This window comes from Phasianus colchicus, chromosome 5 (genome assembly GCF_987193195.1).
Source record: "Phasianus colchicus chromosome 5, bPhaCol1.hap1.1, whole genome shotgun sequence".
Lineage (NCBI taxonomy): Eukaryota > Metazoa > Chordata > Aves > Galliformes > Phasianidae > Phasianus > Phasianus colchicus.
Window position 1 is genome coordinate 27,451,848 of NC_143440.1, and position 17,726 is coordinate 27,469,573.

The 17,726-nt window shown below is 37.2% G+C and overlaps 1 protein-coding gene across 3 annotated transcripts in view; it reads right to left on the bottom strand.

The window, feature by feature from the left end:
• Positions 1-17,726, bottom strand: part of RBM25 (RNA binding motif protein 25) — a 33,194-nt gene that overhangs the window by 13,185 nt on the left and 2,283 nt on the right. For 2 of the 3 annotated variants that reach the window (XM_031593602.2, XM_090141068.1), the window contains exons 2-9: positions 13,045-13,165; positions 9,904-9,953; positions 8,745-8,915; positions 8,395-8,452; positions 7,260-7,420; positions 3,998-4,180; positions 1,765-1,818; positions 1,422-1,505 (exon numbers count right to left, since the gene is read on the bottom strand). In XM_031593602.2, coding sequence (XP_031449462.1) covers positions 1,422-1,505; positions 1,765-1,818; positions 3,998-4,180; positions 7,260-7,420; positions 8,395-8,452; positions 8,745-8,915; positions 9,904-9,953; positions 13,045-13,150 — 867 coding nt within the window. In that variant the 5' untranslated portion in view covers positions 13,151-13,165. The remainder of the gene's footprint in view (positions 1-1,421; positions 1,506-1,764; positions 1,819-3,997; positions 4,181-7,259; positions 7,421-8,394; positions 8,453-8,744; positions 8,916-9,903; positions 9,954-13,044; positions 13,166-17,726) is intronic. The other variant, XM_031593603.2, reaches the window with a different exon arrangement.

Below are 17,726 nucleotides of genomic sequence, written 5' to 3' on the forward strand. Positions count from 1 at the left end.
ATATATACAGCAACTATTTTCATTTTGACTTTGATGTTAAGTAACAAGAATAGCCCCCCAGTAATAAAGATTAAAGGCAGAATATGCCCAAAAGCATCTGGAACAACGAAACACTTTTGTTTGTTTGTTTGTTTGCTCTTGTTTTTGTGAAGCGTATTACTTGTTTGTATCTTAATAACAGTGGCTTGCTGGGGCTTGGAATTGAATACAGTTCTACTGAAGTTCCACTGTGAATCAGTTTCATGCTGAATTGCTGAGCTTCTCCAGGTGATTTCTTCTAAAATTGTTCCCCACATGTTCACCTCAAACAACTGTGATCAAGTGAAAAACATATACATCTAACAGTGTGCAGTCACTTGCGTTCACATAGATTGAGTTGCATGAAAACATGGTACCAGCTTCAGAAACTACACATGGTAAAGCTGAGTAACGTGGGTGTACTCCACCTTGATGTAGCTTCAACATTTTCATTAATGTTGATTAGAGGATATTTTGAGACACGAGCATGGGCTCAAAAGAGGAGTGTACTGCTATCTCCCTACACCAAGGGCCATTCCATAATATCAACTTTAAGCTAAACATTAAAACAAGAACATTATGTGCATAGCTGTGCTTTATGATATATCAAGTTTCATTTTACAAAGCAGAAACATTCACAGATGCGATAGTATTAATGGAAACTTCCTTAAGTGAGAACTAAGGTGGGATTTAATGTACACAAACATTGCCAAGCCAGTTACCCCTTTGCATATTTTTCTGAGGGGGCATCCATAAGTATAATAAAAAACAGAAGCTCATACTTACATCCTATTCCATGTTACTTTCCAAGCTGTGAGTTTCATCTTGCATTAGTCACCATATGATCTCTATCATAATGGTGGGGGTCAATGAATAGATTAGCTTTATGGGAATTTACAGTTCTTCCATGCATCTAAAGTTTGGTAAGTCTGGTAACCACTGACCTATTTTTAATCTTTCCCCCACTCTTAACTTAGAACTATTAAAATAAAAGACTTAAATTTAATTCAATTTTCAACTCTTCATAAAATCTTGGATTATGTTATAAATCTACCTACAGAAACACACTCAAGTGTATGCCTTATACTGCAGCCCCATTTAGCCTTTAGCTATAAATATCTTGACTTAATGTATGTGAAGAAACTTAAGTTGCCTTTATTCATGTTAAAGTGAGAAGACTGAAAAATAATCAGTAGCAATCAAAAGCCTTAGCATTAAGATGTCAAGGGCCACTTTAACGTGGTAATTGTCTTTTTTTGACTGGTAAAGAGTTACATGTATATTAAACCTAATATAAGCATCATTTTAAGTGATATTGCAATGTACTGCTAAATTTTATAATAGTGTCTTTTTGGATTTTGAAAAATTCTAATTTGTATTAAGCGCAAAAACAAGAATACTACCTTGTGTGTGTCTCTGAATTTACTGATCTCTCTTGATATCAGGTCTCTTTTGTCTTCCTCCATTTCTATAGCATTTATATCCTCCTAAAAAACAAGGGGGACAGGAGGAGAAGCATTAAGAGCTGTTTGTACAGACATAGGAGAACAAGAGAAAAGCTGAAGGTTAGAATTTTTCAACCAGTCTTGTAAGAGATAAATAAAGTCCTTCTGCAGTACCAAACCTGACAGTCTGATGTTAATGAGTGAAAAAAAATAAAAATAAAAAAATCAGATGGACAAGAGTCACAAATCTGGCAACTAGCAGTAAACACAGTCATTGTCAAAGCCTACAATGTAAACGAACCTTGGTGATGAGTGGATAAGGTATCAGTGGGGCCACTGGAAATCTGCGGAAAATCTGCGGAAAAATCCACGGAGATTTTTTTTTTTAAAAATAGATTGCATACTACTCTGAAAAACAATGTTTTGTATGTTTGTACTACAAAGCAATATTGTATTGCTGTGATCTTATTTCTTGATTCAACAAAATTACAGAAGAACCTCGCTAATTCTCCCTTCTCTGAACTACTTCAATAGACAGTGAGGTCTAATATTATTAAGACTTCACTGAATCATCAAGTATACTACAGGATATTAGTATGCTATGAAAACATCATAAACAAGACTAAGCTACACTTGCCAATACAGTCAGTATATTTGTGGTGCACGAGTCTTGATTTACTCGCTAATTCGCAAAATTTGGTAAGTTGCACCTACTAACTAGTAGTGCGAATTAGCGAGGTTCCCCCGTGCTCAAAATTGAAAAACAGATTCCACTCACTCTCAGTTCCCCACACACATTTTCAACTCCCCCATATCAAACATGCCTTCATCCATAAGAACTAACACCAGACTCAGTTTCTAACATCAGTGGGAGTTTTCTTCGCCCCCCTGCCCTTCAGGGCACAAAAGCCCCAAAGCTAGCAAACTTCCCCACTCCCCACACATACATATCTACATCAATCTTTCCTTTCCCACCAGACCACAGTTCTCCTCTCTCTTCTCTTTTACGGCCAAGAGAACAATGAGCTAGGACCATCTCTTCACTCCCACCTCTATCCACACAGGCCAATGATGGCAACTTTAAATTTCTTTTCCTTCTTCCCAATACGGGAAGAATGATGGGGTGAAATTTCAATCCACAAATGCTAAGAGCATATTTTATCCACTTGACTAGCTCAGATTGGTTAAATTTTACTTCACAGAAAACTAGCAGAGTGTCTTTCTGTCCCAGTGACATACTCAGCACTCATCTCTTCAAGACTGATGCCTTCTTACAGCATGTAACTACCTGTCCTTATTCATCGCCATATAAATGTACTCATAGGACAATTTACATTTTAACAATGCATCTAACAAAAAACATAGCTGATAGCATTAGACAGTGACTTATTTGTTAATTCTCATCCAAGAAAGCATCTTCTCCCAAAGGAAGGGAGAGAAAAGAAAGACAAATTCTCAGCTCAGCACTCTTATGCCTTGGGTTAGCCATGGCTAATAGTGTTATGGGGAAAATACATTTACTCCCTGAGGGAGATGTTACTTCTTGCACCACACTTAAACCCCATAAATATCTGAAACTGCATTATTGACTTTGGAATAGGTACTTTACGAAAGACTTAAATGCATAAAAATCTTGGTCAAACAATTCTCCAATCTTTCATATTAGGTGCAGAATGGCAAGTGTAAGACTCCATTTTCCCATGGTTAGAAATTTGGCTGGGAAAGCTAAGTCTGAGTTTGTTCATTCTTAATCCCTCTTCTCCAGAGTTTGTTTTAAACCACAAAAAGGTCATTCACAGAAGCAGGTCTAAACCAGAACATTCATTCCTGCTTAACAATTTCTTTGCATTACACAATATAGTAAAACCAGCTGAAAAATTCCAGCCAAATTGACACATGCGTGTAAAAGTGATTTTGTAAAGTAGGAAGATTATAATATGCCTTTCATCCCTGAAGGATCCTTCCAAGATTTGTGAGGCACACAGATATTACATATATATAGCTAATGAAATTCATCCACATGTGGAGAAACAGCTGCAACCAGGTTGGATCAAGGTACACTGAAAGAATGCATACTACAAGGAAAGAGAGAAATTTGTCAGAAACTACCAGAGCAAATCCCTGCACATTATGAAAGTGCCCTGGCATTATTCAATGGAAATGCAAAGTATGCAGAAAGTTTTTACAGTTGTTTTTGAAGTTCTCATCTGAAAAACCTACATACACATGCAGTTTAAACTGCACTCAATTCAGTATTTCCACCTTCAGAGGGATGAAAGGTCAATTCAAACCTGCCCAGATTCAAAACTGTTGTTCCAAGAAGCTTAGGTGCTTAGATTCCTTAACTATCCTGAAAGGATAGTTTCTATAACTGACTAGTTTTCAGCATAAAACATGAAACTGCTGCTGACATCAATGCTTGTTGATCTGGTTTCTCATCATGAGCTTAGGTTAAAAGCGTTTGCACAAGGTTTGGCCATTATATAAAGGTGAGTTGAAGAAAAATCTGCTTTGTCCAAAATCAAAACACATACGTCCTCCTTCTTTTCCTTTTTCTTCTTCCTGGGGTGAGAGTCAGATTCCTGGGAGGGGGCATTGAGCTCGCTGGAATATTCTCGTATTAAGACATCAATGGCCCCTTTAATTATCTGATCTCTTCTCTTCGTTTCCTCATCCAGTGCTTCATCATCATCATTTGTAGTCTCTGGTCTGGAATTCTAAGGAAAAATGGCAAAGTAACAGGAATCAACAAATTGAGAATAATATTAGTTTTACTTTAGAAGTTCACCTTTTGTCATCACATTAATTTACACAGTTTTTACTAAAGCAAGCTCCAAGTAGTAACCAACTGCTTTATTTTTACTCAGATCTTCTCACACTAGCAGTAATAAAGGGATCACAGTTTTACTTGTGGAATGACAGTTGAGAGCAGATGTAGGAATGCAAAATAAAGTAGAACAGATAGTGGGTGACTAAGGAAAAAGAACACACATAGAAAGGCAATCATTATAGCTCCCCTCATGGTTAAAAGCTTCTGCCCTGTTTCCTTCACAACATTTAAGCTGTTTCACAATTAGTTCCTCAATGCCTACTGAGGTGCCATGCAATATAAATCCCTGTAACTTTAAAGTTGCAACTTTTTAACAGAGAATTATACTGAAAAAACATTGTTATATAAAGTATTTCTTGCACAGCAAACATTTTCTTAGCACTGGTAACTAGTTCCAAAGAACTGACACAGTTCCTCTCATGCATTTTCCCCTTTCCACCTTAGTGACTAAAGGGAACAAACACAACGTTCATTTAACTAAATTCCATACGATGAGGTAAAACAGCAATCTGGACACTGAGCAAGACAGCTCACCTCTCAATCCCTTCAGTCTTTTTTTCAAAACAAGGAATCTCACGCAAGAATCCAATTGGGTGTCAATAAGCAATAGGGGGTAAATGGAATGAGAAAAGAATGGTCAGAGCAGCAGCTAAGGAGGAGGGGGGGAAGGGAGGATTCATTTGGATTTAAGAGTGCCAGGCCAAGGAGGAGCAAACTGAAAAGAGCCAGAAGGCAATAACAAAGAGTAGAATTAAAAAGGTCAAAGCAGAAATGATCAAGTAGAGAAGATAACTAGATAAAGATTTGTTTGATGTGCCCTCAAGAAATTCTGTGTTAGTGTATATGCTTGATCTTTAAAATTTTGAAGAAAAGATGCAGCACCTGCACATCAGTGATGGTATGAAAAGAACCTCAAGCAGTATGATTAAAGTACACTTTATCACTTTATTCCTTGGCAATTCTCAGCCTTTCTTCGCAGCACTACCATGAAAAAGATGTTTGGAGATAGTATCACTAATTCTACATTCCCAAAAAACTGGCACCCACTCATCATAAAAGTACAATTTCAAAGCCACAAATAGTACTCTCTACTTAATTAAATCAACTGTCCCCAAACCCACAAGAGCTCATGGAAAATAAAATTCATTAATTGTACAAAAGCTTCACTGATGTTTTAAACCCAGTAGTACTACAAGTGATGGTAAGAGGAAAGAAGGAAGTCTAAATGGAAAAGGGCAAACAAATCTGTATCTAGGTTCACCATTGATGTATTACTTCATTCAAAACTCATTATGCTAGCAGTCTGCTTTATTGAGCATTTACTGCATTTATTACTATACGCTAGGTACGTAGTCAAAAACATCAACTGTTTCAAGTGATGACTATGCATCTACTTCTCATAAAAAAAGAACAGTCTCATTAAAAGGAACTAAAAGTATTTGTGTTTGCAATTCACTTTACAGACCTTTATTAGCAAACCTAAACCTTCTAAAAATTGATTTTCTAATGTGATTGAGTTTCCTGAACAAGAGCCTATTCAATTTCATTTTACAGAAAGTAATTATTTTAAATACTGAATATCTTAAGGCATCTATGGTACTTTAAGACAGTTACAGAGCAAGCTCAACAACCTGTGACACAGGATGCATTACTTTAGCTAAGAAATAGATAAGATTAATTTTAACACACAAACTTGACAGATGACTGCCCACTGTCTAATACCTGCATCATCTACTGAATTATGAATTTCTTTCCTTTTCATTAATTTCTTTCACAAGATTGGTCAATAAAAAGGAAAGAACAGACAGTTAGTTTGCAAACTCTGGCAAAGTAACAAGTTTATAAACTTAAGAATTTCTAAATAAAACTGAAGCAACAGAATCATATGGTACAGCTGAACTTGAGAATTAATTTTTAATTCATTCCATAGATTCAGTTGTATTTTTTAAATAAGTATGAGCAGATTAGACTTCAGCTGTGATGAACAGTATGCCCTAGCAGCCAAAGGGACCAACCATATCCTGAGGTGCACCAGGGACAGCACAGCTAGCTGCTCAAAGGTAGGGACTGTCCCAGTTTAATCTGCATTGGTGCAGTCTTCCCTTGAGTACTGTGTGTACTTTTGAGCTACTGCACATAAGATGTTTAAAAGACAGTATAGTGCGTCCAAAGGATGGTAACAAATGTCATGAAACAATTACAGGTCATCATCCAAGAGACTCAACTGAAGATATTTGTTTTTTTCAACTTACAGTAGGCCTAACAGATGACCTCATTGCTGTCTGTATTTTCCTCATGAGAGGGAACATAGAGGGAGGTGCTCATTTGTGCATTGGTGACAGGACCAAAGAGAATCGTTTAAAGCAGCATGAGGGAAAATTTAGACTGGATCTTAAGAAAGGAAGAATTTTTTTTATATTGAGAGGATGAAAAAGGCACTGGAACAACCTCCCAGGGCAAGCATTCATGACTCCAAAGTTGTCAGCCTCAAAGAAGCATTTGGGCAGTGCTTGTAGATATATAATTTAATTATTAGATTGCCCTGTGCAGAGTCAGGAGTTGGACTCAATCCTCATGGGTCCCTTCTATCTCAGGTTATTTTATGATTCTAGGCTGTAAAAGTGAAACAAAGGTAACTTGTACATAACTGTGACTGTGTTAATCTACAATGTTGTGTAAGTTAACCTAAAAGAGGTAATAAATCTTAAACAGCTCTAAGTGGGTTAATTCAATCATTTGTTGTAAACACAGTATAAGTTTTCAAGAGTACTTGTGAATTAAGAACTTCCACTTCGTTTCCTTTCATTTCATCTTCAGACTCATTAATTCGATTCTGGCAAAAACCTAAAGTGAATCAGTGGCAGAGAGAAGAAAAGAAACTAGCAGGCCAGCTCACAGTCTGATCTAAAAAGCACATTACATTGCCCTCCTATCAAAATAATACAAGTCATATATGATATACGTACCCCATTAGAGGCCTTTTTCTTTGCTTTCCATTCATCTAGCTGAGCCTTTGTCTTTGCATCAACTTTTACTAGTAGTTTCTTCTCTCCTATCTGGAGGTCATGGAGTAGTCTCAGGGCCCGTAGTGTGGATTCTGGTTCTTTGTATTCACAAAATCCAAAGGCTGAAATGGATGTTTAAAATGAGAAGCAAATGTGTTAAAGCTCTATAGGTGATTAGCTTTGTTTAAACAGACATTATGTTTTGAATCAAACTTTGAACGTAGATACTCCTCTATTTAAAACAAAACAAAGATACAGAAAGATAATTAATTGCATTAACTTTTGATATAAGGAATAGCCTCATGAATGAAGTCAAAGCAATGCACAACACTATAGTCTGTAAAGCATTTAAAATGATCTTAGCTAATAAATGGAGCCCATACAAAGAGACATCTCAAATTTGCAACTCTCTGAAGATCAAGGACATCATGCAACAGTACAGCATTAATCTAGAGCATTTCACAACAGTTACAGAAAGTTGTGAGGGAAAAAAACATTGTAAAAATTAAATAATTATATATGAGAGATGAAAAACAATTATTATATATTATCAGAATATTAAATTATAAGAAATATTAGAATAATATAGGAAAACATTAACAGCAAAGAATAGCCATTAATTGTTTCATACATCCAATGGACAAAAATAACAGGAAAAAAAAATCAGTACAATCTGGGGATAGGGATGAAAAACTACTAATAAGGAAGGCCTTCTGTTAAGGAGGTTAAGGATGATGCACAGTAATGGAAATGACTACTAATAGCACCTGCAAATCCACTCCCCTGGAATTTAAGTGCAGCCTGATAACTCTCTCTCAGAGATGGTCTATAAACACCTGATTTGTCTCAGAAAAGTGAACATTTGTCCCCTCAAATGCAGTTTTACATTTCATCTTTCACAATTTTGGTTTTTTCTCTGCATTGATTTCAAGGACAGAAAATACTAACTCTGTATCAGGAAGCATGTAACAGTTAAGTATTGTATTTAATATTTTAATAGTTAATGTTTTAAGATAACAGCATGTCAAACATTTCAGAATCTGCCAAGTAATAAAAAATTACTTCGATCAGAGATTTTGAAAAGAGTGAACATTACCTTGAAGTTTTCCAGATGCCCCTTGCACTCTCTTCCAACTCAAAACCAAGCCACATTTCTGCATTAAAGATAAATAACATTTGAGTATTTTGTTTGAAACATTAAAAAAAGTTAACACTTGGTGAACACAAAGATAAGTGAAAAGAATAAGCTCTACTAAAAACAAGCCACGTCTATATTTGCAGACATACACAGCTAAAAAAATTATTCTTCCCTTATTTACCAGCTATATGGTCAAACCCACTGGACTGCTAATCCAGTGAGTATCACCAACCCTGCATTTAGTTTCAATTTCATTACTTTATTTATTAGCCAGGGATTAAAGTTAACAGGCAGCCCACTACACTTACTGCCAGAAGCTGCCGTATGAGCATGTCCGAGGCCTTCTCAGAAATGTTGCCTACAAAAACGGTGGTTGTGGGACCGCTGTTTTCATCATTTTCTTTGTTCTTTAAGCCAGGGTGATCTTTCCTCACTCCTAAGTGTTTTCCAACCATAGACACTGTGGTAGGAACTAATACCTAGAAAGAGGAGGAGAGAACATAAAATAAAGCACTACTATTGTTTCCCCAAACTCCAACCCCTATTTAAATTTTTAAAAACAAAATAGGATAGACACGAATTTGAATATTTTTTCTTTATATGGCACTTGGTTAAATTTACTGAGTAAACAATAAACATTTAATGTTTCAATATTCATACAGCATCAAGAGAATGTCATTTTTTGATAAAGATAGACAGAAAAAAGCTATACCTGAACATGGCTACTGGAAGTTACTGTATGCACGGTGAGCATACAGTAATATTAAACATCATTTGTTTTACGAATTACTCATTTGTGACATATGAGTCATTGAAAGTCAAAGCACTGCACCTAGCAGTGTGCTGGATGCTTAAAAAAAAAAAAGCTGCAAGCATAACAGTAACTCTGATTAAAGTCTCAAAAGGCTTCAGTGGACATATGACAGGTCTTAAAAGCTTTCAGAGCAAATAAACACTACTTGTTTAGTTGATCAGTTCACAGCTCATAGCCGTTCCCTTTCAGTTAAGGAGCAACTACTTGCTGAATAAACTGTACTGGAACAGACATTTGTGTCTGTCTCTATCTGCTGCACATGCACATCTCCTTCCACTAAAGTAAGACTAGATATGCACTGAGCCTCTCCTCTCAAAAGTCCTTCTAAATGTGTCCCAGGAAAGTGAACAATGTATTTGTTCCAGCATTTTTCTGTTGAGCATCACTGGTTATCACAAACATATCTTTCTCTAACAGATAATGCAAACTATCAAAAAAATAGATCAGTATTTTGGGGAGATTTCTTATGCAAAACCACTAAAATGCTAATTCACCTACACATTAATAAATAGCTTTTATACTTTAATTAGCATAATAATTGAAATAAAGATTAAACACCTCCTTCTGCAGTATGTCTTTTTAATGGAATAGTTCAGAAGACAAAAATACCATTGCAATCTATACATGAAAACTCATCCTAACGTAACACTTACAGTTGGAGCAGGAGCCATAATGCCCATTGGCACAGGAATCATGGGGGTCCCTGAGAAAGACAAGACATAATATTAATCTGTCCAGTTAAGATTACTGATAAACACAGATGAATTGCTTGCAGTCATGATTACTAAACCAGACAGCAATTTTGGTGATATGAGAGTTTTAGAGTATCGATTACCAGTAATTCCTTAAGCACTCAAGCACAGCCTGTGCATGCCTGCAGAACATGAATGTCCTGACCACTTTTACCACATTCTCATTTTGGCTTTGTTCTTCACAAACAAACATATTTTAAAAGCATACTCAAAACACATATTGCTCTAGAAGATGAACGAGGTGAGAATTCTACAGACAAAAAAGCATCCTAAGTCCAAAAGATGGTAATTTCATTTCTTACTTGCTCAGTTCCAACAACATAATCTTCATACTGTTTAGGGCTGAGGTTCAATAGCATGAAGCCTGCTGGCATTCTTTATTGTTTATGACATAGCTTAATAAAGGTTGCGTTTTAAAAAAAAAAACAATTCAGAAGCACACTATCTTATTAATTGTTGAGCTTAAGTCCTTAAATTCTAATTAACACCACTATTTAATAGGGTGAAATTATATGTAATATCCTTCTACCCACTACAATACTCACTGATGACTTTAAGCACTACCATGTTAGCTAATACCTAGTCATAATAAAGGCTGTTTATCTTTACATACCAAGTGCTCGGGGAAGAGCAAATACCTGACTTGAGTTCTGAAGCAGCTTCTTGGCAAGGAAAGAATTTACACTCTGAGATACTCCAAATGTAAATGCTTGCATGGAACATGATGAAAAAGACCAAAAAATGCCATTTGCCAAATGCTCACATCGCAATTCAGAAGGATAGGGGGTTTAACAACAGACATAATAAGGAAGTAGCACTTTTACATAGCTGGTAATGAACTGTTGGAATTTGGAACAAGAGGTGACAGTTGAGACAGTATTAACATTTTCAAAAAGCATAAAAATGCTCATGAATGGTTGAGACCAGAAGCAGAGAAAGGAAGTGCAAAAAGATGACACTCTAACATCCTCAATTTATCAGTTGTGGAAACTTCAGTTTCAGACATGAAAAGCAGACAGGTGCACGCATACACCTAAATATCATCATCCATTCCCACAGCTCAGACAAAATATCAGGCCACGTGGACTGCTGATGTGACCCCACAGAACATTTCTTATCTACGGAACGACATTTAAGCTTTGTAACTTAATTGTATCTGATTTTCACAGAAGATGAAAGATACTACATCACCTCCCTTTTGAGTCTTTCACATTTCAGGATGGAAATGCGAGTTCTTATTTCTAACTGTCTTCTTTTTAAGCAAAGCAAACACTCTTCCCGCCTTCATTTTTGCACAAGCACACTGTTCTAGCAGACTTATTTTTACAGGTTGGATAATTAGTTTTGTTGTTTTTTTTTTTGCTGAACACCTAGTTAAACCTATTTTAATTGTAATTTTACACATGGAATAACTTTAGAGTAGACTTCCAAAAGATCACCGTGGCATTTTCAACTCTATTCATACACTTAGGCTGAGAAATTAAGCCCATATCTTTTAAGGGGCAGAAGAGGTTTAGGCGAAAGTTTTTCACACAGACACACTGGAACAGGTTGCCCAAGGAGGTTGTGGATGCCCCATCCCTGGAGGCATTCAAGGCCAGGCTGGATGTGGCTCTGAGCAGACTGGTCTGGTGGTTGGCAACCCTGCATATAGCAGGGGGTTGAAACTTGATGATCATTGTGGTCCTTTTCAATCCAGGCCATTCTGTGATTCTATGATGCTAACTCAAAAGGTAAGCAAGTCATACTTCTACTGAAAAGAGAAAAATTAAGCTCCCTCCTAAAACCAGGCTCCTCCAATTCACAGACTATTTGGATTATTAGTACTGAAAACAAGATAATTTTTATAAAAATTCAAATAGCAAACACACAAAAATTGAGCATAAATTGTGTATGTTAAGAAGCAAGTGTTTAGAACAGAAGTGTAAAATATTTTTCAGAAAGCTATTTTTAAAAGCATCTGTTTTTCCATACAACACTACATAAATCAAAACTAATAAAGATAAGAAGTACAGGTTTAAAATTCAGCCTGAAGTCTTTGATGGCAAAATGTTGACTAATCAACAATTCTACTTTTAGCAAAAAACAGAATCTCATGGATATAGGAGGAAGAACAAAAAAATAGAACCAACCCATTAGTACGGCCTAGCACAATGAATGAGTGTGCACAAACCATTTCTGCATCCAGCCATCCAGTTTTTGAAAGCCTTTATTGTCTAGAAAACACTTGTGCACAACACAGCAAGACTATACAGACAGAAATTATTTTCTGCAGCCCTTCCATCATGAATTTTAAAGGAATAATTCTCTGAAGTATTCCTCCCTACATCTCCCTGTCCAGACTCCAGGCACTGTTATTTATACTGGCAACATACAGGGGAAAAGAAAAAAAAAGGTGGTCGCAGATCATAAATTGAAGTTTCAACAAACACACTCACAAAAAGGAAAAACTGACTGTGAAGATGAAGAAGAAAAAATAGAATTAGTTGTAGGAAGATTCTAAGGAATGAGCAACAGAACTAAGATAGCAAGATGTGTGGAAGAAAGTATGTAAGAAGAAAATACAGAGAAATATTTCTGAGAGGGATTTCTAAGAAAAAAATACAGAAAACAACATAAGAATGTGAAGCTTCTCTGAAAGTTATTCCTATATTTTCACACTGTGCATATTTGGTGTAGACAAGTGTTTCCAAAAGCTATTACAATGGCTTATTTGAAAGTAATCAAAACCTGCACCCTGCCAAAGAAGTGACTCTTAAAATAACTAACGAAAATGACAATCTAGCTTCAGGTTTAAACAAAGGGACAGTAAAACTGGTATTGTGTCTAACAGATTAATTTCTGGTCAAAAGTAAGCAGACAATGGCATACCAAACAGAGTTTGTGCACCTGTCACGTTGTGTAGCTAAACTAGAGACTCTATTGCAATGCACACAAATCAGTGTTACTGAAATACACTTAAACACAGTAACTTCTGGAAAATAGCAGCTTGTAACACAAAGGAATTTCTTTCTGTAACAGCTTCATACACTACCAACTTACCAGGAGGCACAGGTGGAGGAAAGCCAGGAAACTGTGGAGGTGGAATCCCGGGGGGAAGAGTTGGGATTCCCATTGGAGGGCGATTCAAATGAGGTGGGAAAGACATTCTTACAGAAGCAATCTGTCAAAAAGATAGAAAAGGAAAACTGGATTAGTCAGTTCCCAAAGATAAATCACAAAAGCAGTACAAATGATACATATCTAATGACTTTCAAGCTTTATATGGACATTCACCTACAAATTAAAACAATTTTTAACAATAAGCTGAGGAAAAGTTTCCTGTAATACAAGCATTCCTAACCAACGAAAAACAGCACTGAAAAAAAACCACCAGAACCATGATGTGCCTCTTCATACCAATGTTTTACAAAGAATGTGAACTAAACAGCATTTAATGGCATGCATGCTGTTTCTTCAAAATGAAGCTTTTTTTCTTTGCAGTATCTGAAAGTAGAAGCAAGCTTGGAATGCCCTCTTCAATAAGGCAAGTAATTTTCCAGAACAAGAAATGATCAATACAACAATACAAACATAGCACAACTTCAGAGAAAGAACCGGGGAATCCTCAGGTACAGCACTGAAGACAGGAATTGAAGATAACAACACAGACACTGGAGAAAACCCCAGGCTCCAGAATGGAGACAGTTAAACACTTGGAAGAAGGTCCTCTGATCTATTTTTAACTTCCCAGCTCACAGACCTTTAGAGTTCATCATGGAGGATAGCCTGGGAGCTGAGGGTCAACGTGCTATCACAGAATAGAACATTTAACATCATTTTTCTACTCAGACAGTTATTGTTATGCAGATATTACTGACTCTACACCAGACACCATCCAATAGGACTCAAGATCACTCTTAGTAAAACTAATGTTCTTGCTTCCAGTATCTAACCAGCAACCTTACATAGTTAAGTCTTGGCTTTCACTCCTTAAAGACCAAAAGGACCACTGGTTGCTGACACCCACAGCTGGTCATACAGTTTAAATCTTTGTCGCTACCCTTGTTAAAACACACTAGATTACTCAGCAGTAACTTGCCATGCCTGTATTTTCTCACGAGCACATAGGTACATCCATACCATGCTGAGGAAGCACTGAAACTTCAAACGCCCTGGATTATATAGATAGAAGTCATGAAGAGTAGGAGATAACAAGAGCCCAGCGAGCCTCCCATGAACACATCTATGCCTCCTAAAAAACTGAGCAGTACTGTAGGCTGCAGTGCAGTTTGTTTTCCAAACAGGCAAATGCAAGTCAAAACCATGACAGAAGGCCTTGAGAACAAGCATTACAATGAATAAAATGCTGATAACTAAAACTGATCTGTAGATGTGATGATGCATATCTAGTTTCCTATCACTGAACACAAAACAGGAGATGAGTTTGCTAGATACAAATGTGACTTCCACAGGTGTGTAAGAGCAAATACCTAATGACAATCTTAAATAGTAGAAGTAAGAGCTAGTATCAGTACTTTACCATAATAGCAGATGCGATTAAAAGAGCTCAAAAAGAAGATCACCCTGTAGCAAAACCACATTCCTGAAGAGCTGACAAACAGCTGTGAGGGACAAGTGCATACAGCCTACTGGAGAAGATTTGAGAGAAACCCAGATGTAGTTGCTAATATCTTTGGAACTGCAGAATTTATTCAAGTACAAGAGCACACGTGTGACCCCATAGCATAATTTACCTGAAGACGTATTGCATCAGTCACAAGAGGTTTGTGATGACTGCATTCATTAATTGGCCCCAAAGAGCATTCATCCACCAAGAGAAAAGACACACTCCTTTTACACACGAGGTCTCTAAGATGGTATAAGAAGGTAACAAACAAGATAGCAAATCTTTCCTCCACCGGTTCTATAATGATTATTTCATACAATGTAAAAATGTTGTTTATAGACTGAAGAGTCTACACACCAGTGGACTCTCCACTACAATGTGAAGCTTGGATGATATGGAACGGTCTAGAACTCCCATATTATTCATCTTTGTATCACTACTCCATGCTGTTTCAACAAGAACAGCAAATAAAACAACAAAATCTGTCAAGAGTCTATGAAATTAGGATCTTCAAGGCTCTTAGTCCTTATCTATATTTCAGCTGATAGGGAACTAGGCAAAAACTCAAAGCGACTTTGGGACAGGATGCCAGAGTAATTATCTTGCGGATCTGACGTTCCAGAGTGGCTGCAGTAGAGTTATGCAATTTGAGGTCCACAGGACATAAATGAGAGGTCTGTTAAACAAACAAAAATAACTGGGAAAGGAATTTTCCAAGCTGCCAGTAGGTGCAGTCCCTCTTCTTGCTCTAATAAGCACTTTATTTAAGACACCATTTTAGGAAAGCACAAAAAAAGCCTAGGGAATAAGAAGTGAAAAAGTTCTTTGAATTAAAAAGTGCTGAAATACACTGAGCTTAATGGACATCTCACATGTGCACGGGCAGAGGACTTTTTCTTCAAGTTTCTACTGAAATCAAAAAGCAAAAAATCAGACAAATAATTATTACTACACAAAAATAACAGCAGCAAACGTAGTCTTTCAGCGTCTAGTCAGACGGATGCGAAACATACAGTTGTCTGCAGGGTTTCATTTTACTTGAAGCACTCTTTTTCCCCCAATATCTGCATGGCTATTTTGACAACAGCTAGCAAGACACTCTGCTGCTGCCTTAAATCTTGCATGATCCACTGCTAGCACCTCTGCTGCCTCGGACACTGAAGCAGAGAAAACCTTGGTCCCTTTCCTGCTACCGTATGTAACTATTAACGTGAAATCAGCAGATAAAACAGCTCAGTTCAGATTCCATTACAAAAACTTTGTGACTCAATGGGAACCAAGACTTAAACTACTCACTGAAGACGCGAGAGATCCAGATGTGAGAATAAGATGTATCCTAATTCTTGTAGCAGACAAAAAGCTGTAATGAAGGGAATCAAGAAGCATATTTCTGCTGTAAATGGCTGGAGCACAAGAGCTGTATATTCTCCTCCAGCACGTAGAAGAGACTTGCATGCATAAGGAACTGCAAGCCATGGCTTGAGCATGGAATGAGACTCCACGCTAGATCCAGGGAGAGCACTGGTAGAAATCTCAATACCTTTAATTTCTCTTAGAGACTGTCCTAAACCCCACAGGCACACCACTGTCTGGTGTACTTTCTGTGGTGATCTTCGTATTTCCTCTAAAATATTAAAATGCTCAAGTAAGGAATTGAAGTCTTGGAATCCTTAAAATCTTATCTGACTTACAGAAGTATGACCTCATGTAAAGGTGTATAAAACAACTAGGAAGAAGCAGCAGCACTTTACGGGAGACATCAATTTGTATGAATTTAGCAGTGGCCAAAAAGATGCAGCTGTAAGAAGAGCAAGTATCTGGCCCGATAGTATTAAAAATTCTGAAATCATCATCCAGAAAGATGAACCTATGTCAGACTCTAAATGTAGCCAATTTAGGTTATGCTCTTGCATCAGCAAGAAGGGCACTACAACATGGGATCCGCTAGGTTAGATGGAGCTGAGACCTCAAAGCTCCCACTACACTTTGAGGAGGTCCAAGAAACTGCAGGTGAAACTTAAGTTTTCAATATGTTTTCATATGGAAAGAATCCAGTTCATTCACTACTACGGTATAAGGTGATACGACAAAAGGCTTCCCAAGGGAGGATGACTATGAGTCTTATTCAAACAGCACACTACTGATCTCAGTTAACAAAGTAATGTAGCAGCATAGTGTTACACTTAGACAATTTTTATAAGCTGTAAATTAACAATGCTGTGGACAGCAAAACATCTGAGCTTACTCTAAGCAGACCCAGATAAAGTCCTGCCTTGTTCCTTAACTAAGGCAGGCGCTGCACAAACACAGCTACAATGCTCCAAAAGGAGTTCAGCTGCTTTCATTCAGTGCTCTTCCAGTTACTAAGTCCTGATGGAACCACATGTTGACTGCAGTCCACTGCACCAACCTTCTAAAACACAGGGAGTGCAGAAATACCCTCGTGGCCCCCAAAGGTTTGGTAAAACTCCCTGAGAGTTATTAATTCTGAGTGTTCTGCCCATGAGGCCTGAGCTCTGCTAGGCAGCCACATGCCTGCTCTGAGGCATGCAATGAAATGAATGTCCAGGGCAGGGGACTGGGGTTATGCTGGGCTCCTGTGCGGGGCCACACCGAGCTCAGAGGTACCATAAAATGAGAGTCACTATCATTCAGGTACTGCTGCCCTACGCATTATCTGTAACTCCTAAATTTCCCGATAAGAGGAGAGTAACCACAAGTAGATAGCATTGCAAACTTTTTTTTTTTTTTTTTTTAAATATAGCATTGTTTTAACATATTTTTGGTTTCTTCTATTTCTTCTGGTAAGGGGGTGAGGAGATATGTCATATGCTGAACACAAGTTTATTGAAAGACACTGGCAACCACTGTATTTAGAAGTGGCAGCTGTACCACCTGCTCAGCAGCATCTTAATTCCACCCAGCACACAATTCATCTCCCTAGTGTTTATAACTGTGTTAACACATCATCACTTTCATTGAAAAACCTGTAAGATATTTTCATTGCTTTCATTGCTTTCATTGTTTCATGAGGAGAAGTTGCTCCTCATGAAACAGACAGTTATAACATTTACTGTTCAACTACCAACTAAACAAAGCTAAAATCAACCACAGA